Below are 23488 nucleotides of genomic sequence, written 5' to 3'. Positions count from 1 at the left end.
GGGAGGACGAGGGTTGCCGGGGGCAGGACGGTGGTTGCCGGGGGCAGGACGGGGGTTGCTTGGGGCTGGACGGGCGTTGCCGGGGCGGGGCGGGGGCGGTGTGGGGGTTGCCGGGGGCAGGACGGGGGTTGCCGGGGCGGCGTGGGGGCAGGACGGGCGTTGCCGGGGGCAGGACGGGGGTTGCCGGAGGCTGGACGGGGGTTGCCGGGGGCAGGACGGGGGTTGCTTGGGGCTGGATGGGCGTTGCCGGGGACAGGACAGGGGTTGCCGGGGCGGCGCGGGGGCAAGACTGGGGTAGGACGGGGGTTGCCGGGGGCAGGACGGGGGTTGCCGGGCGTTGCCGGGGGCAGGACGCGGGTTGCCGGGGGCTGGATGGGCGTTGCTGGGGGCAGGACGGGGGTTGCCGGGCATTGCTGGAGGTAGGACGGGGGTTGCCGGGAGTTCCCGGGGGCAGGGCGGGTGTTGCCGGGGGCAGGACGGGGGTTGCCGTGGCGGCGTGGGGGCAGGACAGAGGTTGCCGGGGGCAGGATGGGCGTTGCCGGAGCGGCGCGGGGACAGAACGGGCGTTGCCGGGGGCAGGACGGGAGTTGCCGGGGGCAGGACAGGGGTTGCTTGGGGCTGGACGGGGGTTGCCGGGGCGGCGCGGGGGCAGGACAGGGGTTGCCAGGGCGGCGCGGGGGTAGGACGGGGGTTTCCGGGGGCAGGACGGGGGTTGCCGGGCGTTGCCGGGGGCAGGACGCGGGTTGCCGGGGGCTGGATGGGCGTTGCCGGGGGCAGGACGGGGGTTTCCGGGGGCAGGACGGGGGTTGCCGGGCGTTGCCGGGGGAAGGACGGGGGTTGCCGGGGGCTGGATGGGCGTTGCCGGGGGCAGGACGGGGGTTGCCGGGCATTGCTGGAGGTAGGACGGGGGTTGCCGGGCGTTCCCGGGGGTAGGACGGGGGTTCCCGGGGGTAGGACGGGGATTGCCGGGCGTTGCCGAGGGCAGGATGGGGGTTGCCGGGCGTAGCCAGGGGCAGGGCGGGCGTTGCCGGGGGCTGGCCGGGGCTTGCCGGGGGCAGGACGGGCGTTGCCGGGGGCAGGACGGGCGTTGCCGGGGCGGCGCGGGGGCAGGACAGAGGTTGCCGGGGGCAGGATGGGTGTTGCCGGGGCGGCGCAGGAGCAGGACGGGCTTTGCCGGGGGAGAACGAGGGTTGCCGGGCGTTGCCGGGGGGAGGACGGGGGTTGCTGGGCGTTACCGGGGGCAGGACTGGGGTTGCCGGGGGCAGGACGGGGGTTGCCGGGAGTAGGACGGGGGCAGGACGGGGTTGTCGGAGGCTGGACGGGGGTTGCTGGGGGCAGGACGGGGTTGCTTGGGGCTGGACGGGTGTTGCCGGGGCGGCGCGGGGGCAGGACGGGGGTTGCTGGGGGCAGGACTGGGGTTGCTGGGGCAGGGCGGGCGTTGCCGGGGCAGAGCGGGCGTTGCTGGGGGCAGGACGGGGGTTGCCGGGGGCAGGACGGGGGTTGCCAGGGGCTGGACGGGGGTTGCCGGGGTGGCGCGGGGGCAGGACAGGGGTTGCCGGGGTGGCAGGGCGGGGGTTGCTGGGGGCTGGACGGGCGTTGCCGGGCGTTGCCAGGGGTAGGACGGGGGTTGCCGGAGGCTGGACGGGGGTTGCCGGGGGCAGGACCCAGGTTGTTTGGGGCTGGACAGGCGGTGCCGGGGTCAGGACGGAGGTTGCCGGGGCGGCACGGGGGCAGGACGGGGGTTGCCGGGGGCAGGGCGGGGGTTGCCGGGGGTTGCCGGGGGTAGGACAGGGATTGCCGGGCGTTGCCGAGGGCAGGACGGGGGTTGCTGGGGGCAGGACAGGGGTTGCTGGGGGCTGGACGGGGGTTGCCGGGGACAGGACGGGGGTTGCTGGGGTGGCGCGGGGGACAGGACGGGGGTTGGCGGGGGAGGATGGGGGTTGCCGGGGACAGGACGGGGGTTGCCGGGGGCAGGACAGGGGTTGCCGGGCATTGCTGGAGGTAGGACGGGGGTTGCCGGGGACAGGACGGGCGTTGCCGGGGGCAGGACGGGCATTGCCGGGTGTTGCCAGGGGTAGGACGGGGGTTGCCGGGGGCAGGATGGGGGTTGCCGGGCGTTGCCGGGGGCAGGACGGGGGTTGCCAGAGGCTGGACGGGGGTTGCCGGGGGCAGGATGGGTGTTGCCGGGGCGGCACGGGGGCAGGACGGGCGTTGCCGGGGGAAGACGAGGGTTGCCGGGCGTTGCCGGGGGTTGCTGGGCGTTGCCGGGGGCAGGACGGGGTTGCCGGGGGCAGGACGGGCGTTGCTAGGGGCTGGATGGGCGTTGCCGGGCGTTGCCAGGGGCTGGACGGGGGTTGCCGGGGGCAGGACGCGGGTTGCTTGGGGCTGGACGGGGGTTGCCGGGGCGGCGCGGGGGCAGGACAGGCGTTGCTGGGGGCAGGGCGGGGTGGCGCGGGGGCAGGGCGGGGGTTGCCGGAGGCTGGACGGGGGTTGCCGGGGGTAGGACCCGGGTTGCTTGGGGCTGGACAGGCATTGCCGGGGGCAGGACGGGGGTTGCCGGGGTGGTGCGGGGGCAGGGCGGGCGTTGCCGGGGGCAGGACGGGGGTTGTCGGGCGTTGACGGGGCAGAGCAGGCGTTGACGGGGGCAGGACGGGCGTTGCCGAGGGTAGGACGGGCGTTGCCGGGGGCTGGATGGGCGTTACCGGGGGCAGGACGGGGGTTGCCAGGCATTGCTGGAGGTAGGACGGGGGTTGCCGGGCGTTGCCGGGGGTAGGACGGGGGTTGCCGGGGCTAGGACGGGGATTGCCAGGCGTTGCCGAGGGCAGGACGGGTGTTGCTGGGGGCAGGACGGGGGTTGCCGGGCGTTGCCAGGGGCAGGGTGGGCGTTGTCAGGGGCTGTGCGGGGGTTGCCGGGGGGCGCGGGGGCAGGGCGGGCGTTGCCGGGGGCAGGACGGGGGTTGCTGGGGGTTGCCGGGGGTAGGACAGGGATTGCCGGGCGTTGCCGAGGGCAGGGCGGCGTTGCCGGGGCGGCGCGGCGGGACCTGCACCAGCTGGATGAGGTATTGGCTCAGCTTGTCGTCCGTCAGCCCCTGCGCCAGGCACTTGAGGGCGAAGTCCCGCACGCGGGGGTCAGGGAAGTTGCAGTCCAGCAGCTCCATGGACAGCTCCGGCGCGATGAGGGGCCACTCCCGCAGCAGGCAGTACATCTGGGGGGCGGGAGAGACACAGGCTGGCGGGGCTGGCAGAACTCCCGGCCACTGGGCGCAGAGAGCGCCAAACTGCTCCCGCCAACCCCCGGGGTTCGGATCCGGCTAGAGGGGGAGCACCGGGGGGGTCCCAGGTACCTGAGCCACCTCGTCCCGCGAATTCCACTTGACGGACAGCAGCAGCTTGGGCAGCGTCTCTGGGATGTTGACGCAGTAATGGCTGCAACGAGAGTTGGGGGGGGCATCTGAGGTGTGCCCCAACCCCCTGCTCAACCCCCACCACATGGGGGAGAGAACCCAGGAGTCCTGGCTCCCAGCCCCCCCTGCTCTGACCCACCAGCCCCCACTCACCCCCCTGCTCTAACCACCAGCCCCCACTCCCCTCCCAGAGCCGGGGAGAGAACCCAGGAGTCCTGGCTCCCAGCCCCCCCTGCTCTAACCACCAGCCCCCACTCCCCTCCCAGAGCCGGGGAGAGAACCCAGGAGTCCTGGCTCCCCGCCCACCCCCCTGCTCTAACCACCAGCCCCCACTCCCCTCCCAGAGCCGGGAGAGAACCCAGGAGTCCTGGCTCCCAGCTCACCCCCCTGCTCTAACCACCAGCCCCCACTCCCCTCCCAGAGCCGGGGAGAGAACCCAGGAGTCCTGGCTCCCCGCCCACCCCCCTGCTCTAACCACCAGCCCCCACGCCCCTCCCAGAGCCGGGGAGAGAACCCAGGCTTCCGGGCTGCCTACCGATGCCTCCAGAGGAAGTCTTTCTCCTGCTCGGTGATCTCCGACAGGGGGTCGCGGTGGCAGATGCTCCGAAGCTGCTCCAGTTCGTTCTCCTGCAGGCTGCTGTCCCGGGCCAGGCGGTTGCTCTGCAGGGAAACGGGGGGGGGGTCCCCCAAAACACCCAGTGTCCTCAGTCCCCGTCCTGGGGCCGGGTGGGAGCCAGCGCCCCCTAGAGGGGACAGGCCCCTGCCCCATTCCCCACCCCCCTGAGCCAGCCAGTGCCCGCCCTGGGGCCGGGTGGGAGCCGGCGCCCCCTAGAGGGGACAGGCCCCTGCCCCATTCCCGCCCCCCTGAGCCAGCCAGTCCCCGCCCTGGGGCCGGGTGGAGCCAGCGCCCCCTAGAGGGGACAGGCCCCTGCCCCATTCCCGCCCCCCTGAGCCAGCCAGTCCCCGCCCTGGGGCCGGGTGGAGCCAGCGCCCCCCAGAGGGGGAGGACCCCCCCCTTACCAGCCCCGTGAGGCAGCAGTTGAGGCCCAGCTCCCGTGACATGCTCCGGTTCGCGTGATCCTCAATTTGTGCCTCATCGGCGAATTTCACCGCGTGGCTGAACCAGGTGAATTCAAGCTCCAGGCAGGGGGTCTCCTGGTGGGGGGAGGTGGGGAGTGAAAAGGGGGTCAGAACCCTAGGCACCCCCAACCCCATCTAAAGGGGACTCCCGGCCCCCAGCAAAGCACCACAAAAACCATGTGCTCAGACCCTTCCAATTTATGTAGGCCCTACAATAACACGCAAGAGGGCCATGTGGATCTATTACTGTAGCACTTATTACATAGCTTTATGTCATAGATCATGCCGGCCCTGTGTTTTTACGTAGGCCCTACTTTAATAGCCAGATCATGCAGACCCTGTGTATTTACGTAGGCCCTACTGTGATGTCTGGGAGACCGCACCACTGAGGCGAGTTTACGGTTTCACAGCAGATGTTTCTAAGTGTTGCGGAGTGTGGGGGAGTCAGGGCCCTGCACCCCTCTTCCCGAGATTCACTGCAACTCTCAACCAGCCAGTAAAGCAGAAGGTTTATTTAAGGACAGGAACACCGTCTCAAGCAGAGCGTGTAGGTACGACCAGACCCCCTCAATTAGGTCCCTCCGGGAGGTTCAGGGAGCTTAGACCCCAGCTTGGGGTTCCCTGCGTTGCACCACCCAGCCCCAACCGAAACTAAACACAAAACTCCTCCCGCTGCTCCTCTCCTTTGTTCAGTCTCCCGGGCAGAAGGTGTTAATTCTCCCCACCCCCGTTCCTGGCTCAGGTTACAGCTCAGGTAGCTTCCTTCAAGGGAAGTCCCACATCCCCACTGCAACCCCCCTGCAACATTCCCAGGTCAAATCTGCCCTGCTCCCTGCTCCGTCACATCTCTCCCCCCTTCGAGACTGAACTGAGCGGGGTCACTCTGACCAGTGACCTGGGGAAGTTCAGGGCTCCCTCTCTGGGACAATGCGTCCGCTATCAGGTTGTCACGTCCCTTCACATGGACCACGTCCATGTCATAATCCTGCAGGAGCAGGCTCCATCTCAGGAGCTTGGCGTTGGCTCCTTTCTTCTGGTGCAGCCAGGTCAGGGGAGAGTGGTCGGTGTGCACGGTGAAGTGACGCCCAAAGAGATATGGCTCTAGTTTCTTGAGGGCCCACACCATGGCCAGGCATTCCTTCTCGATGGCCGCGTAGTTCTGCTCCCGGGGTAGCAACTTCTTGCTCAGGTACACGATGGGGTGTCTCTCCCCCTTTTCATCCTCCTGCATTAACACCGCCCCCAGTCCTGTGTCTGAGGCGTCGGTGAACACCATAAAGGGCTTGTCAAAGTCTGGGTTTGCCAGAACTGGGCCACTGACCAGAGCCTCCTTCAGCGCCCGGAGAGCCTCCTGGCACTCCTCGGTCCAGACCACTTTGTCTGGCTTCCCCTTCTTGCACAGCTCAGTGATGGGGGCGGCTATGGCGCTAAAGTGGGGCACGAACCTCCGATAGTACCCTGCCATCCCAATAAAGGCTTGGACCTGCTTTTTGGTTTGAGGAGCGGGCCAGTCTCTGATCACCTCCACTTTGGCTGGTTCCGGCTTTAGGCAGCCGCTTCCCACCCGGTGGCCTAGGTAGGATACCTCAGCCATCCCCACCTTGCACTTCTCCGGTTTTACGGTCAGCCCAGCCTTCTGGAGTCGGTCCAGCACTTGTCTAACCTGGGATATGTGGTCCTCCCAGGTCTGGCTAAAGACACAGATGTCATCGATATACGCCACGGCAAAACTCTCCATCCCCCTCAGTAGCTGATGCACCAGGCGCTGGAAGGTGGCCGGCGCTCCCTTGAGGCCGAAGGGCAGGGTCAGGAACTCATAGAGCCCCAGAGGGGTGACAAAGGCCGATTTCAGCCTGGCATCTGCATCCAGCGGCACTTGCCAATAGCCCTTTGTAAGATCCATGGTGGTAAGGTACCGAGCACCTCCCAGCTTGTCTAGGAGCTCGTCCGGCCTGGGCATGGGGTAGGCATCGGCTACAGTGATGGCATTGAGCTTCCGAACCGGATCGACCCGTCCTTTTTGGGGACCAGCACCACCGGCGAGGCCCAAGGGCTGGAAGACGGCTGGATCACCCCCAAAGCCAGCATGTCATTGACCTCTCTTTCCAGGTCCTGAGCAGTTTTCCCTGTGGCTCGGAAGGGGGAGCATTTTATAGGCGGGTGCGATCCTGTCTGCACCCGGTGGACAGTCAGATTAGTGCGTCCAGGCTGGTTGGAAAACAGCTGCTGGTACAGATGCAGCACCCCTCCGATCTCAGCTCGCTGGGCAGGGGTTAGCCGATCAGAGAGGGGAATTGCTTCCAGGGGGAAGCCAACTCTTGTCCCAGGGAATAGATCTACTAAAGGGTCATCTCCCTGCCCCTCCCACTGTCCACACACGGCCAACACCATATTCCCCCTGTCATAATATGGCTTCATCATATTCACATGGTACACCCGGTGGTGGTGTGCCCGGTTCGACAGCTCCACCACATAGTTTACCTCGTTTAGTTGCTTGACAACCTTGAAGGGCCCTTCCCAGGCGGCCTGGAGTTTGTTTTTCCTCACGGGGATGAGGACCATCACCTGATCCCCAGTGGCGAAGGCGCGGGCCCGTGCTGTGCGGTCATACCAGACCTTTTGCTTCCTCTGGGCTCTGACCAGATTCTCCCTGGCCAGGCCCATGAGCTCGGCAAGTCGTTCCCTGAAGGTCAGGACATACTCCATCACCGACTCTCCGTCAGGAGTGGCCTTCCCCTCCCATTCGTCTCTCATCAGGTCCAGGGGCCCCCTTACCCGCCTTCCATATAGCAGTTCGAAAGGCGAAAACCCGGTAGACTCCTGGGGTACCTCCCTGTACGCAAACAGCAGGTGAGGTAAGTACTTGTCCCAGTCCTGCGGGTGCTGATTCATAAATGTTTTCAGCATCATTTTTAGCGTCCCATTGAACCTCTCCACCAGCCCGTTGGATTGGGGGTGATATGCTGAGGCCCAGTTGTGCCGGACCCCACATCTCTCCCACAAGCACCGGAGTAGGGCCGACATGAAGTTGGACCCTTGGTCCGTCAAGACTTCCTTGGGGAACCCCACTCGGCTGAAAATGGTCAGCAGCGCATCCGCCACAGTGTCTGCTTCAATGGACGATAAGGGCACTGCCTCGGGGTAGCGGGTGGCGAAATCTACCACCACCAGGATGTATTTCTTCCCAGACCGGGTCGTCTTGCTGAGAGGTCCCACTATGTCCATGGCCACCTTCTGGAAAGGCTCCTCTATGATGGGCAAAGGTCTCAATGCTGCCTTCCCCTTGTCCCGGGCCTTCCCCACCCTCTGGCAGGGGTCACAGGATCGGCAGTACTGCCGGACGTTGGTGAAGACCCCGGGCCAGTAAAAGTTCTGTAGCAGCCTCTGCCTGGTGCGCCGGATCCCCTGGTGCCCTGCGAGAGGGATGTCATGGGCCAGGTACAGTAGCTTGTGGCGAAACTTCTGGGGAACCACCAGCTGCCTCCTGATCCCCCACGACTCCACTTCCCCCGGGGGAGCCCACTCTCGGTACAGGAACCCCTTCTCCCACAGGAACCTCTCCTTGCATCCTCTCCTCATGGTCTGTACCACACTGAGGTCAGCCAGGCCCCTTAGCTTCCGCAGGGAGGGGTCCTTCTGCAACTCGGCCTGGAACTCGGCGGCTGGGGAAGGGATGGGGACCTGCTCCCTGTCATCGGCTGGGTCGGAAGCCCCAGCCACCCCGTGGCCTGTCCTTGGGTGTTCCCTCCCCACCCGGGAAGGGTTCGATGCCTCCGGTGGGACATCCTTCCCAAGGTCAGGGCGTAGTGCCCCTCGCCGGCTCTGGCTACGGGTCACGACTAAGGCGGTCTGGGGGCTGCTTGGCCAGTCCTCTAGGTTCCCCCCCATCAACACCTCAGTGGGCAAATGGTGGTGCACTCCCACGTCCTTGGGGCCCTCCTTGGCCCCCCATTTCAGATGTACCCTCGCTATGGGAACCTTGAATGGGGTCCCGCCCACCCCGGTCAGGGTCAGGAAGGTGTTGGGCACCACCCGATCTGGGGCCACCACCTCGGGCCGGGCCAGTGTCACCTCTGCGCCCGTGTCCCAGTATCCATAAACTTTCTTCCCATCCACCTCCAGGGGAACAAGGCACTCGCTCCGCAGGGACAGCCCCGCGCCAACCCTGTAAACGGAGAACTTTGAATCCGGAGCATCTGGCCCCCCAGAGAAGCTGGCCGGGGGCCCTTCTCTCTCTTGAGCAGTTGATAAGCTGCCAGCCCCTCTTGCGTGGGAAGCCTGCCCCTCGTCCGTCTGGGCCTCTACCAAGTTAACCCGGTGCGGGTTCGGTCTGTTCAGTCTGTCCTTGAGCTTGGGGCACTGGGCCCGAACGTGGCCTCTTCGGCCGCAGTAATAGCAGCTCAGGTCCCGTGGGTCCCCTCGAGCCGGTCGGTTGTCCCTGATGCTGGCCATTACCCGTGGGAGGGGATTCCCCATATTCCCCCTTTGGGAGGTCCCAGGGTGACTCTCTCTCTGCATCGCGGCGGGCCTGTTCCTTTGGGGCTCCTCCCTGCCACCCCCTGACCGGCTCTTTACAAACTCATCAGCCAGCTGCCCGGCGTGTCGCGGGTTCTCTGGCTTTCTGTCCACCAACCACAGCCTCAGGTCAGATGGGCACCGCTCATACAGTTGCTCCAGTACCAGCAGTTTAATCAGGTCCTCCTTCGTCTGGGCCCCACCAGCCCACTTGCTGGCGTATCTTTCCATGCGGACGGCTAGTTGCAGATATGAGATCTCAGGGGTTTTATCTTGACTCCGGAACCTTTCCCGGTACATCTCAGGAGTCAGCCCAAACTCACGTAGCAGGGCCTTTTTGAATAGTTCGTAGTCCCCTTTCTCTGCCTCTCCCAGTTGGCGGTACAATGCCACGGCTTTGGGGTCCAGTAAGGGGGTAAGGACCCGGAGTCTGTCCGCGGGATCAACCCGGTGCAGCTCGCAGGCCGTCTCAAAGGCCTCCAGGAAGTCATCCATGTCCTCCCCCTCCTTGCGTGGGGGCAGGATGCACTTATCAAAGCTCCGTGCAGTCCTGGGTCCCCCCTCACTCACCGCAGCCGGGGGTTCACTGCCCTTCAATCTCGCCAGTTCCAGGTCATGCTGACGCTGTCTCTCTTCATGCTGTCTCTGTCTCTCTTCATGCTGTCTCTGTCTCTCATTCTCCTGTCTCTGTCTCTCTTTCTCCTCCCGTTCATGCTGTCTCTGTTGTTCACGATCCTCCAGCTCTCTCAGTTTTAGCTCTTTCTCCCATTCCAGCCAATTTCGCTCCACGGATGCCGAACGTCGCCGGGAGGATCCTCTGCTGGCCGGCGAGCTTCGCCGGGAGGGTCCCCTGCTGGCCGGGGGGGCCACGGCGCCTTCGGTATTTGCTGGGCTCCTCCCCCCCCTTCCCCTAGGCATAGGAAGGAGGGGTCTCGGGAAGCCCTCAGCAGACGGCTGACCACTCCCAGCTGGGACAGACACTGGTGCCTGCGCTGCATTTGCCAGGCTGCTTCCCTGAGACACAGGGATCAGTTCATTCGCTCGATCTTCCGCCTCCAGCTGGGCAATGAGCTGTTCTTTGGTGAGCCTCCCAATGCGCAGCCACCTCTGCTTGCACAGCTCCACCAGGTCGCTCTTAAGCCGCTTGGCATATATCTTCCTGCTGGCCACTCACCGGCCTGTGTGCTCACAGCTCCCCACAGTTCCCAGGGGGACCCCTAGTGTGCCAGCCCTTCTCGAGGTCACCGCCTCTCTGCCAGGGTCGAGCGGCAGACTCCTCCGCCCCTGGGACCACTCGCTGCGATCCCCCCGGGGGACCCTGTTACTGCAAAAGTCCTTCTCGCTGGTCACACACTCCCAGGGGTAATAACCGTCTCTCTCCCACTCTTCAGCCGGCCTGGTCCCCGTCAATCCCCCTTCGTTTTACTGCTCCCCAGTCACTTACTGCAGGAAGCGCCGTCCACGGGGTGCAGTAGATCCCGCCGCTGCCACCAGTTGTTGCGGAGTGTGGGGGAGTCAGGGCCCTGCACCCCTCTTCCCGAGATTCACTGCGACTCTCAACCAGCCAGTAAAGCAGAAGGTTTATTTAAGGACAGGAACACCGTCTCAAGCAGAGCGTGTAGGTACGACCAGACCCCCTCAATTAGGTCCCTCTGGGAGGTTCAGGGAGCTTAGACCCCAGCTTGGGGTTCCCTGCGTTGCACCACCCAGCCCAAAACTGAAACCAAACCAAAACTCCTCCAGCTGCTCCTCTCCTTTGTTCAGTCTCCCGGGCAGAAGGTGTTAATTCTCCCCACCCCCGTTCCTGGCTCAGGTTACAGCTCAGGTAGCTTCCTTCAAGGGAAGTCCCACATCCCCACTGCAATCCCCCTGCAACATTCCCAGGTCAAATCTGCCCTGCTCCCTGCTCCGTCACACTAAGCACTTAGGTTGATCTTTTTGGCCTAGTGCATTTTGAGTAGGCCCTACCCTAACAGCCAGCTGCCACCTCCAGGTGGGGGAGGGGGAGAAGTCGGCTGCAATACCATGAGAGGGGCTTATGGCTGCCGAGAGGCGAGGAGGGGGTTCATAGCCTGATACCCCACTGGGGTACGGGATGGACAGAGAGGGGACCCGTGGCTGGGGTAGCAGGGCCTGCGGGTTGGGAGTGAGGGGCACCGGCAGAGCTGGGGGGGCAGGGCTGGGCGGGGGCAGGGGCTGCAGGTTGGGAGTGAGGGGCACCGGCAGAGCTGGGGGGAAGCAGGAAAACACTCACCTTGTTGGGGTTCGAGCCCCCCACACCGATGGGGTTCAGTAAGTCCTCCAGGCCGTGGGGCACTGGCCACAGGTTGAGCGCCATCTTCCCAGCCACCAAGGTATCTTTGTAATCAAAGAGATTGACGTTCCCCCACGCCAGGGGGCAGTGCTCCTGCCGGGGGGGGGACGGGATGACAGAGACCATGGGGGGGTCACAGCCAGCCTGCCCCCCATTCCCTGCCCCCCTGAGCCAGCCAGTCCATGCCCTGGGGCCGGGTGGGAGCCAGCGCCCCCTAGAGGGGACAGGTCCCTGCCCCATTCCCCGCCCCCCTGAGCCAGCCAGTCCATGCCCTGGGGCCGGGTGGGAGCCAATGCCCCCCAGAGGGGACAGGCCCCTACCCCATTCCCCGCCCCCCGGAGCCAGCCAGTTCCCCGACCTCTTTGGTCCCCTTGCGGCCCTTGACGGAGCAGATGGAGAGGCAGAGGCGGGCGGCGCGGGGCAGGTCTGCGAGGTACATGTCGTAGGAGAGCCATTCGTTCCACCTGGGGGAGAGGGACACAGGTTGGGGTCTCAGGCGGCGGGCAGGGCAGGGGGAGCCCCCCAGCCTGCTCCCGGCGGCCCTGCAGCAGGGCGCTGGGGCCAAGGCAGAGTGCAGAGGGAGAGTGCCCCCCGCTGAGTCCCCGCCCCACCCGCTACCTGGGGTTGGAGCAGGGAACGCGCTGAGTGTTGACGTTGTCGCAGAGGGGCTCCCCACCGTGGTAAATCCCCGTCCGCACGTAGATCTGGGAAAGGGGAGAGAAAGCCATCATGCCAGGGAACCCAGGCGTCCGGGCTCCCAGCCCCCCTCTGCTCTGACCCACCAGCCCCCACTCCCCTCCAAGAGCCACGGAGAGAACCCAGGAGTCCTGGCTCCCAGCCCCCCTGCTCTAACCACCAGCCCCCACCCCCCTCCCAGAGCTGGGGAGAGAACCCAGGAGTCCTGGCTCCCAGCCCCCCCGCTCTAACCCCCCAGCCCCCACTCCCCTCCCAGAGCCAGGCGAGAACCCAGGCGTCCGGGCCCTGGCCTCGCCTTGTCGATGTCGCGGATGTTGACGTTGACGTAGGTGGCACACAGCACGCGGATGTGCAGCAGGCTGGGCACGGACCAGAGGGACTTGGCGGGCGGGTCCCCGTTGGCGTGGGTGCAGGGCCCGGCCCGGCGGGCGTAGGAGGGCAGCAGGAAGACGTTGGCCGGCAGCTGGCTGTACAGACTCTCCTTGGACATGAGCATGAGGTGGGGCAGGCGCCCCACGGCGATGCAGTTCCTCATGTACTGGGGCGGGGAGAGAGAGAGAGCGTTTCCACAGGGACCCGGGGCCAGGCCGGGGGCGCAGAGCCCAGCTGGGGATCCCATGCCGAGGGTGGGGGTCCCAGGGCCCCTCACCTTGTACTGGCTGAGCGGGCCGGGGGTCACAGGGCGGAGCCGGGGGGAGTCACAGGGCGGAGCCGGGGGGGGTCACAGGACAGGGCGGAGCCGGGGGGGTCACAGGGCGGAGCCGGGGGGGGTCGCAGGGCGGAGCCGGGGGGTCGCAGGGCGGGGCGGAGCCGGGGGGGTCACAGGGCGGAGCCGGGGGGGGTCACAGGGTGGAGCCGGGGGGGGCCCGGGCCCCTCACCTTGTACTGGCTGAGTGGGCCGGGGGTCACAGGGCGGAGCCGGGGGGGGTCGCAGGGCAGGGCGGAGCCGGGGGGGGTCACAGGGCGGAGCCGGGGGGGGTCGCAGGGCGGAGCCGGGGGGGTCGCAGGGCAGGGCGGAGTGGGGGCCCCGGGCCCCTCACCTTGTACTGGCTGAGCGGGCTGGGGGTCACAGGGCGGAGCCGGGGGGGGTCACAGGGCGGAGCCGGGGGGGTCGCAGGGCAGGGCGGAGCCGGGGGGGTCGCAGGGCGGAGCCGGGGGGGGGCCCGGGCCCCTCACCTTGTACTGGCTGAGTGGGCCGGGGGTCACAGGGCGGAGCCGGGGGGGTCGCAGGGTGGAGCCGGGGGGGTCGCAGGGCGGAGTGGGGGCCCCGGGCCCCTCACCTTGTACTGGCTGAGCGGGCCGGGGGTCACAGGGCGGAGCCGGGGGGTCGCAGGGCGGAGTGGGGGCCCCGGGCCCCTCACCTTGTACTGGCTGAGCGGGCACTCGTGCAGCAGGTACTCGTCGGCGCCGCACACCTTGAGCAGGTACTGGCCCCGGTACTCCTGTAGGCAGCGCTGGAGCTGCGCGGGCGCCAGGTGCATGCTGCGGCTCCGCTTGCGGATGGCGTCGGCGATGAGCTGCGCGGGCAGTGCGTCGTGCGGCACCTGCAGCGTGTACTTCTGCTTGTCCAGGTGTGGGGCCACGATCACCCACACGGCCACCATCAGCCGGCCTGGGGGGGGGGACAGCGAAACTTGGGGGGTCGCCCTATGCCCCTCGCCCCAGACCCACCTCCTCCACTCCATGGGATCCAGACACTGCCCCCACCCTGGGACTGCCCCTGGCCCCTGCCCCACTGCCCACACCTCCCACTTGCCTCTGCCCATGGCACTCAGATCACACAGCCCTCCTCCTGCCGCCCCACGGCACACAGATCCCCAGGGCAGCACGGGACTCCTTCCCCCCTCCCCACAGCGCACAGACCCCCAGGGAGCACAGGACCTCTTCCCCACGGCATGCAGACCCACAGGGAGCATGGGACCCCTTTCCCCCGCCCCACGGCGCGCAGACCCCCAGGGCAGCACGGGACTCCTTCCCCCCGCCCCACGGCGCGGAGACCCCCAGGAAAGCACGGGACTCCTTCCCCCCTCCCCACAGCGCACAGACCCCCAGGGAGCACAGGACCTCTTCCCCACGGCATGCAGACCCACAGGGAGCATGGGACCCCTTTCCCCCGCCCCACGGCGCGCAGACCCCCAGGGAGCACCTCACCCTTGTCCAGCTTGTTGTAGACGTGTTTGGGCAGCTCGGGGCTGGACTCCACATTCGGGGGGTAGACGTAGAGGGCCTGGCTGTGGGGCCCGCCAGCCTCCCGCATCTCCATGGCCTCACGGCACACGGCCAGGATGGAGCGGCGGAAGTCCTGCACCTCGGGGTCCTTCACCAGCTCGAACTCGCAGATGGGCATCCCGATGGCGAAGCCTGGAAGGGCAGGAGGAGGGGGCTGAGACCAGATGGAGTCCCCCTCCGCCCCCCACTCCAGATCTAGGCCCGGCCCCGCTCACCGATCTCCCGGTTGAGGATTTTCTCTTCCCGGTTCCCAACCGGCTCGATGACCTTGAGGATGGGCTGGAAGAGCCGCAGGTCGCAGAGCCGCCGGGACTCGTCGAAAAACTCCTCGCGCTCGGCCTCCTGGGTCACCCCCACGAAGATGTAGGAGGATTCGTCCTGGGGCGGGGAGGGCACAGACGCTGCGATCCGAACCCCCACGGGTCAGCCCCCTCCCAGAGCCGGGGGAGAACCCAGGAGTCCTGGCTCCCAGCCCCCCCTGCTCTAGCCACCAGCCCCCACTCCCCTCCCAGAGCCGGGGAGAGAACCCCGGAGTCCTGGCTCCCAGCCCCCCTGCTCTAACCACTAGCCCCCACTCCCCTCCCAGAGCCGGGGAGAGAACCCAGGAGTCCTGGCTCCCAGCCCCTCTGCTCTAACCACCAGCCCCCGCTGCCCTCCCAGAGCCAGGGAGAGAACCTAGGAGTCCTGGCTCCCAGCCCCCCCTGCTCTAACCCACCAGCCCCCACTCCCCTCCCAGAGCCGGGGAGAGAACCCCGGAGTCCTGGCTCTACCCCCCCGTTCTAACCCCCCAGCCCCCCCTGCTCTAACCCACCAGCCCCGACTCCCCCCATCCAGAGCCTGGGAGAGAACCCAGGAGTCCTGGCTCCCAGCCCCCCCTGCTCTAACCACCAGCCCCCACTCCCCTCCCAGAGCCGGGGAGAGAACCCAGCCCCCCTGCTCAGACCCCGCCCCCCCTCCAGGATTGGAACCCAGGAGTCCGGCTGACCTGCAGCAGATGGAAGAGGGGGTATTTCCGGGCCTCTCGGAAGAGCTCGTGTTTGATGCCCAGCAGCGCAGCCTCCCGCAGACACTCCAGGGTGACCAGGATGCCGTTGGGGAGGCAACAATCCACCATGATCCGGGGGGGCATGAGGTGCAGCCCCCACAGCTCCCCGGACGACGGCCGCGGGGGCATGGCTGCGCCGGGGGACCCCTGGCCCTGCTAGACATCCAGCCCGGCAGTCAGGCGTCCGGGCCACCTGCGGCGAGAGCGGACATGCCCCTCACTACCGCCCCGCAGCCCCCCCAGCCCCGCCGGCGACCCTCACTCCCGCCCCGCAGCCCCCCCAGCCCCGCCGGCGCCCCTCGCTCCCGCCCCGCAGCGCCCCCCCAGCCCCGCCGGCGCCCCTCGCTCCCGCCCCGCAACCCCCCCAGCGCCCCTCACTCCCGCCCCGCAGCCCCCCCCAGCCCAGCCGCTGCCCCTCACTCCTGACCCGCAGCCCCCCCAACCCCGCCGGCGCCCCTCACTCCCGCCCCGCAGCCCCCCCAGCCCCGCCGGCGCCCCTCACTCCCGACCCGCAGCCCCCCCAGCCCTGCCGGCGCCCCTCACTCCCGACCCGCAGCCCCCCCCAACCCCGCCGGCGCCCCTCGCTCCCGCCCCGCAGCCCCCCCAGCCCTGCCGGCGCCCCTCACTCCGCCCCCAGCCCCGCCGGCGCCCCTCACTCCCGACCTGCAGCCCCACCAGCTCCACCGGTGCAGATCACTCCCGACCCGCAGCCCCCAGGCCTGTGTTCCCCCTGCCAGCTCTCCTGATTCCCCTCAATCCTGACATGATGAGAGACAGACCCTGCCCCAGCTGGGATCAGGCCCCATCATGCCAGACGCTGCCCAGACACACGGCAAGAGACAGGCCCTGCCCCAGCTGAGATCAGGGCCCTGTTGTGCCAGGCGCTGCCCAGACACACGGCGAGACACAGGCCCTGCCCCAGCTGGGATCAGGGCCCGTCGTGCCAGGCGCTGCCCAGACACACGGCGAGACACAGGCCCTGCCCCAGCTGGGATCAGGGCCCGTCGTGCCAGGCGCTGCCCAGACACACGGCGAGAGACAGACCCTGCCCCAGCTGAGATCAGGGCCCTGTTGTGCCAGGCGCTGCCCAGACACACGGCGAGAGACAGGCCCTGCCCCAGCTGAGATCAGGGCCCCGTCGTGCCAGACGCTGCCCAGACACACGGCAAGAGACAGGCCCTGCCCCAGCTGAGATCAGGGCCCTGTTGTGCCAGGTGCTGCCCAGACACACGGCGAGAGACAGGCCCTGCCCCAGCTGAGATCAGGGCCCGTCGTGCCAGGCGCTGCCCAGACACACGGCGAGAGACAGGCCCTGCCCCAGCTGAGATCAGGGCCCGTCGTGCCAGGCGCTGCCCAGACACACGGCGAGAGACAGGCCCTGCCCCAGCTGAGATCAGGGCCCGTCGTGCCAGGCGCTGCCCAGACACACGGCGAGAGACAGGCCCTGCCCCAGCTGGGATCAGGGCCCGTCGTGCCAGGCGCTGCCCAGACACACTGCGAGAGACAGACCCTGCCCCAGCTGGGATCAGGGCCCATCGTGCCAGGCGCTGCCCAGACACACGGCGAGAGACAGACCCTGCCCCAGCTGGGATCAGGGCCCTGTTGTGCCAGGCGCTGCCCAGACACACGGCAAGAGACAGGCCCTGCCCCAGCTGAGATCAGGGCCCTGTTGTGCCGGGCGCTGCCCAGACACACGGCAAGAGACAGGCCCTGCCCCAGCTGAGATCAGGGCCCTGTTGTGCCAGGCGCTGCCCAAACACACGGCAAGAGACAGGCCCTGCCCCAGCTGAGATCAGGGCCCTGTTGTGCCAGGCGCTGCCCAGACACACGGCGAGAGACAGACCCTGCCCCAGCTGGGATCAGGGCCCGTCGTGCCAGGCGCTGCCCAGACACACGGCGAGAGACAGGCCCTGCCCCAGCTGGGATCAGGGCCCGTCGTGCCAGACGCTGCCCAGACACACGGCGAGAGACAGACCCTGCCCCAGCTGAGATCAGGGCCCTGTTGTGCCAGGCGCTGCCCAGACACACGGCGAGAGACAGACCCTGCCCCAGCTGGGATCAGGGCCCGTCGTGCCAGGCGCTGCCCAGACACACGGCGAGAGACAGGCCCTGCCCCAGCTGGGATCAGGGCCCGTCGTGCCAGACGCTGCCCAGACACACGGCGAGAGACAGACCCTGCCCCAGCTGAGATCAGGGCCCTGTTGTGCCAGGCGCTGCCCAGACACACGGCGAGAGACAGACCCTGCCCCAGCTGGGATCAGGGCCCCGTCGTGCCAGACGCTGCCCAGACACACGGCGAGAGACAGGCCCTGCCCCAGCTGGGATCAGGGCCCCGTCGTGCCAGGCGCTGCCCAGACACACTGCGAGAGACAGGCCCTGCCCCAGCTGAGATCAGGGCCCCGTCGTGCCAGACGCTGCCCAGACACACGGCGAGAGACAGGCCCTGCCCCAGCTGAGATCAGGGCCCTGTTGTGCCAGGCGCTGCCCAGACACACGGCAAGAGACAGGCCCTGCCCCAGCTGGGATCAGGGCCCGTCGTGCCAGGCGCTGCCCAGACACACGGCGAGAGACAGGCCCTGCCCCAGCTGGGATCAGGGCCCGTCGTGCCAGGTGCTGCCCAGACACACGGCGAGAGACAGGCCCTGCCCCAGCTGAGATCAGGGCCCGTCGTGCCAGGTGCTGCCCAGACACACGGCGAGAGACAGACCCTGCCCCAGCTGGGATCAGGGCCCTGTTGTGCCGGGCACTCGGAGCAGAGAAGCTGAAACTTCCCGGCAAGCGGCAAGATCCATCCAAGAGGAGACAAATTCCCCAGACCGCCCCTTTTATTGTATAAATGCCACCCCCTCCAAACCCCTTCTGGTTAACCCTTCGCATCCCCGGAGCCTACCAACCCTTCCGGCGGGATCACGCCCAGGAACCGCTGCGGGGTCATTCCTGCTGACTCCTGCCTCAGTTTCCCCCAGCAGTAAAATGGGCGTAATCGCACCTTTCTCTGGGCGGACTGGGCAGGGCCTCTCTCTCGGTGTCTCTGCAGCATGGGGCACAATGGGGGGCCCCTAATCTAGGTTGGGGGGGAATCTTTGTAGCACCCAACACAAGGGGGAGGGGAGGTCCCCAGTCTGCCTCCGGGCCTGTCGGCAGTGCTGAGAGGTGTCTGAATTCCTCTGCCCTTGTCGGAGACCCAAAAGCCGGAGAGAAGCAGGAAGTACGAATGACCGGAGAGAGACAGACGATGAAAATTGCTGCTTGAGACACACACCCCTGGCCCCGTTCCCAACTGAGATCAGGGCCCCCCGTTGTGCTCGGCCGCTGCAGACCCCCCCCCCCACCGGCTGATTCAGATCAGGGCCCCTGGTGTGCTGGGTGGACACCTAGAGTCCCCACCCCTGTGAGCTCAGCACAAAAGGGGTTGGGGGGGCAAAGAGACATGCCCAAGGTCACCCCGACAGCTCAGTGGCGGAGGAGGAGGAGGCATGGTGGTGGGGCGGGGGGGGGGGGAACCAATACTTTTTGAATCCCAATGAGCCCAGGCCCTTCTTATCTGTCAGCAGCTCCCAGGTGATAGCATCCTGGCCTCCCTGCATCCCCTGCCCCCTTCGAAACCAGCTCCCAGCACTGGAAGGAGGAAACCCCACGCCAGCCTGCACTGGATTGAGCCCACAAATCTCCCCCCACCTTTTCTTCCCCCGCTGACCTGCGTTTTGTTTCGTTCTGCTCAGGGAGCACAGGAAAAAGTGGGGAGGGGGGAGCCTGTCTTTCTGATCTCCCTAGAAGTTCCTGAGGGCTTTTCTCCCCCCCCGCCACCCCACCCCAGAGAGGGGGGACCCCGGCTACTTACATGCTCTGTGCCTTTAGTGGGTTTTCTCTTGCGACACTGACCGACTCCACAGCCAGAAGGGGGAGAAACAAAAACAAAACAGGATTTTTAGTCCCTGAACTGAACAATTCAAGCCCCCAACGCCAAACCATCCGCACCCCCCAGCAGCTAGAGCCAGGAGGAGAGAAGACAGAGAGACATTGCTCTGTGCCAGATCCGTTTGGCTTCCCCCTACACGTTTCCTCCCCTGCCGCTCTCTGCTCAGAGTGGGAAAAGCTTTTGCAGGCTGTATCCGGGCATGGGAAGGCAGGAATTTCCGCTAGATTCACTCACACAGCTGAGGAGAGCTCACTGAAAAATGGCACCATCATATCAGACCACTCTACAGCCAGAAAGATACAGCCAGGCCTGGGGCCGGGGGGCTAGGGTCAGGGTGGCAAATCTGTATGAGGATCGGGAGGGGGCAGAGGAGAGATATGCCTAAGACTCACTATGTAAGGGTACAGAGAAAGATAGAGAGAGGATGTGACGGGAGCTAAAGCTAGATAATTTGATTGATCGGTTAGATACAGAGGCATGTCTGGGGAAAGATAGGTTGATTAGCTAGAGAAAAATATAAGGGGATAGATACACCTCTACCCCGATATAATACGGTAAAGCAGTGCTCCGGGGGGCGGGGGCGGGCGGGCCTGCGCACTCCAGCGGCTCAAAGCAAGTTTGATATAACGCGGTAAGATTTTTTGGCTTTCGAGGACAGCGTTAGATCAAGGTAGAGGTGTATGTGTATAGGGACACCTATGGATCTAGAACGTGCTTCATAAAAACAATTGAACTCAGGACATTCTAGGTGGCAATCTTAACGAAGGTGGATAACTGAAGTGGGAAAATCCTGAGAACATTGCAGAATAGGTGGCTGGCCACACAGGGGATGTTGTACGGGATGGATGAATCAAAACAGGAGTGTATATAAGGATAGGTGGATAAATAGACCGGCGTGAAGGTGAGGAGGATGGATGGATGGATCGATGCCAATTGAGGGCGATTCATTTCAGAAAAAAATTTTAAAAATAAAGAAATTCCCTGACTAAAATCTTCATTACACGTGGGTTAAGATTTCGACAAATGAAAAAGAGAACAATATAGTTTAGATAGAGGAGAAACAAGTTGTTGTTTTTCTGAAAGAGAGGAAGTTCCCAGGCCAAAAAAAAAAAAAGCATTAAACTGGAGTTAAAGGTGAGAGAGAGAGAGAGAGAGAGAGATATACAGGTGTGTGTGGGCAGTGGTGGATGGAGAAAGGGGTGTATTGGGAGATGGAAGGAGAGGCGTCTATGGGGGACAGATTGAGGAAGGGAGAGGAATGGATATGGGGATGGACGGATGGCAAGATGAGCGGATATGGCAATGGATGGTTGGATAGATGGAAGGGTGTGGCTGGAGATGGATGGGGGAGTGGATGGGGATGGAAGAAATTAAATTAATAGGCAGCAGGTTTAAAACAAACACAAGGAAGTATTTTTTCACACAACACACAGTCAACCTGTGGAACTCTTTGCCAGAGGACGTTGCGAAGGCCAAGACTATAACGGGGTTCACAAAAGAACTGGAGAAGTTCATGGAGGACGGGTCCATCAGTGGCTATTAGCCAGGCTGGACAGGGATGGTGTCCGTAGCCTCTGTTTGACAGAAGCTGGGAATGGGCGACAGGGGATGGGTCGCTGGATGATTCCCTGTTCTGTTCATTCCCTCTGGGGCACCTGGCACTGGCCACTGTCGGCAGACAGGACACTGGGCAATTTATACCTTTGGTCTGACCCAGTCTGGCCGTTCTTATGTTCTATGGATACAGGGATGTGTGGATGGACGGCTGTGTTTGGGGATGGATGGATGGATGGAAGGGTGTGTATGGGGATGGGTGGATAGATAGCTGTGTATAGGGATGGATGGATGGATGGATGGATAGATAGAGGGGGTGTGTGGGGATGGATGGATGGATGGATGGAAGAGTGTGTATGGGGATGGGTGGATACAGGGGTGTGTATGGGGAGGGATGGATGGATGGACGGATAGAGGGGTGTGTATGGGAAGGGATGGATGGATGGACGGATAGAGGGGTGTGTATGGGAAGGGATGGATGGACGGATAGAGGGGTGTGTATGGGGATGGATGGATGGATGGACAGAGGGGTGTGTATGGGGATGGGTGGACAGAGGGGTGTGTATGGGGATGGGTGGATGGATGGACAGAGGGGTGTGTATGGGGATGGATGGACAGAGGGGTGTGTATGGGGATGGATGGATGGACAGAGGGGTGTGTATGGGGATGGATGGACAGAGGGGTGTGTATGGGGATGGATGGATGGATGGATAGAGGGGTGTGTATGGGGATGGATGGACAGAGGGGTGTGTATGGGGATGGATGGATGGATGGATAGAGGGGTGTGTATGGGGATGGATGGACAGAGGGGTGTGTATGGGGATGGATGGATGGATGGATAGAGGGGTGTGTATGGGGATGGATGGATGGATGGATGGATAGAGGGGTGTGTATGGGGATGGATGGATGGACAGAGGGGTGTGTATGGGGATGGATGGATGGGTGGATAGAGGGGTGTGTATAGGGATGGATGGGTGGGTGGATAGAGGGGTGTTGTCACGGACTCACAGATCGTGCCCACTCTTGGCCCCGTGCGGTCCGTGAGGGGTGCCCCTTTCAGTGAGACAGCCCTTCTTGGGGGTCCACTCTCTCTCAGGGTCAGGCCCCTCCACCTCCTGGAGCTGCACCTCTCGGAGCCTTAGCACGTCTGTCTCTGCCATGGGCCCCCTCAGAGAGTCCACTCGCTCTGGACCCCCGGGGCCTCCACCCCCGAAGGGGGGAGGGATAGCTCAGTGGTTTGAGCATTGGTCTGCTAAACCCAGGATTGTGAGTTCAATCCTTGAGGGGGCCACTTAGGGATCTGGGGCAAAATTAGTACTTGGTCCTGCTAGTGAAGGCAGGGGGCTGGACTTGATGACCTTTCTAGGTCCCTTCCAGTTCTAGGAGATAGGACATCTCCATTAATTTAACCCTGTTCTCTAGACCAGAGTGACTCTCAGCCAACATGAAACAGGAGGGTTTATTGAGAGTTGAACCCAGCACAGGAAACTCTCCTGCCTCAGGCCTGGCCTCCCTCAGCCCAGCACATCCCAGTCTCTCTGCATCCAGGTGGGCTCTGCCTGCTCCCCCTCTCCAGCCCAGAGCCCCCCTGCTCCCAGCTGGGCATCTGAGATCCCCGGCCCCAGCCCCCCCTCTGTCCATTGTCTTCTCTCCAGGTAAACAGGGTCGTAAACCGGGGCCTCCTCTCCTCGCTTCTGTCCTCTGGCTGGAACCGGCTGGTTAGGTCACTGGGTCCTCACTCTGCAGCCCATTGTCCTCCCACTGACCAGAACCGGCTGCGTCTCCTCAGCTGGGCCTCCGGGTCACCAGGTCGCCAGGTCACCGGTCACTGGGGTATCCATCCTCCCAGCCAGCGGCTGGGTCCCCAAGTCCTCTCTCCGGTCCTCTGCAAAACACACTCCCTCTCCCCTCCCCTCGTTAAACCAGTAACACCCAGGGAAACTGAGTCCCACCCCCTCTGCATGCAAACCATTGAAACCCCACTGAAAACAAGAAAATCCCCCACTTTGTCACAGGTGTGTATGGGAATGGATGGATGGATGGGTGGACAGAGGGGTGTGTATAGGGATGAATGGATGGGTGGACAGAGGGGTGTGTATGGGGATGGATGGACGGATAGAGGGGTGTGTATGGGGATGGATGGACAGAGGGGTGTGTATGGGGATGGATGGACAGAAGGGTGTGTATGGGGATGGATGGATGGACAGAGGGGTGTGTATGGGGATGGATGGATGGATGGATAGAGGGGTGTGTATGGGGATGGATGGACAGAAGGGTGTGTATGGGGATGGATGGATGGATGGATAGAGGGGTGTGTATAGGGATGGATGGATGGATGGGTGGGTGGATAGAGGGTGTGTGTATGGGGATGAATGGATGGACAGAGGGGTGTGTATAGGAATGGATGGATGCGTGAATAGAGGGGGGGTGTATGGGGATGAATGGATGGATAGAGGGGTGTGTATGGGGATGGGTGGACAGAAGGCTGTGTATGGGGATGGATGGGTGGACAGAGGGGTGTGTATAGGGATGGGTGGATGGATGGGTGGACAGAGGGGTGTGTATGGGGATGGAGGGATGGATGGGTGGACAGAGGGGTGTGTATAGGGATGGATGGATGAGTGGATAGAGGGGTGTGTATGGGGATGGGTGGATGGATGGGTGGACAGAGGGGTGTGTATAGGGATGGGTGGATGGATGGGTGGACAGAGGGGTGTGTATGGGGATGGGTG

At 64.8% G+C, this 23488-nt stretch overlaps 1 protein-coding gene across 3 annotated transcripts in view; it reads right to left on the bottom strand.

Moving 5' to 3' along the window:
• Positions 1 to 19335, bottom strand: part of LOC128823230 (phosphatidylinositol 4,5-bisphosphate 3-kinase catalytic subunit alpha isoform-like) — a 41197-nt gene extending 21862 nt beyond the window's left edge. For 2 of the 3 annotated variants that reach the window (XM_054005395.1, XM_054005394.1), the window contains exons 1-13: positions 19125 to 19335; positions 15224 to 15476; positions 14454 to 14616; positions 14161 to 14370; positions 13371 to 13621; positions 12305 to 12547; positions 11932 to 12017; positions 11672 to 11777; positions 11254 to 11406; positions 4425 to 4559; positions 3940 to 4064; positions 3345 to 3426; positions 3042 to 3206 (exon numbers count right to left, since the gene is read on the bottom strand). In XM_054005395.1, coding sequence (XP_053861370.1) covers positions 3042 to 3206; positions 3345 to 3426; positions 3940 to 4064; positions 4425 to 4559; positions 11254 to 11406; positions 11672 to 11777; positions 11932 to 12017; positions 12305 to 12547; positions 13371 to 13621; positions 14161 to 14370; positions 14454 to 14616; positions 15224 to 15412 — 1908 coding nt within the window. In that variant the 5' untranslated portion in view covers positions 15413 to 15476; positions 19125 to 19335. The remainder of the gene's footprint in view (positions 1 to 3041; positions 3207 to 3344; positions 3427 to 3939; positions 4065 to 4424; positions 4560 to 11253; positions 11407 to 11671; positions 11778 to 11931; positions 12018 to 12304; positions 12548 to 13370; positions 13622 to 14160; positions 14371 to 14453; positions 14617 to 15223; positions 15477 to 19124) is intronic. The other variant, XM_054005396.1, reaches the window with a different exon arrangement.
• Positions 19336 to 23488: the final 4153 nt, after the last annotated feature.

Source organism: Malaclemys terrapin, chromosome 15, assembly GCF_027887155.1.
Source record: "Malaclemys terrapin pileata isolate rMalTer1 chromosome 15, rMalTer1.hap1, whole genome shotgun sequence".
Classification (NCBI taxonomy): Eukaryota; Metazoa; Chordata; order Testudines; family Emydidae; genus Malaclemys; species Malaclemys terrapin.
Note: the sequence above shows the minus strand (reverse complement) of the source record. Positions and strands in the feature narration are given on the sequence as shown.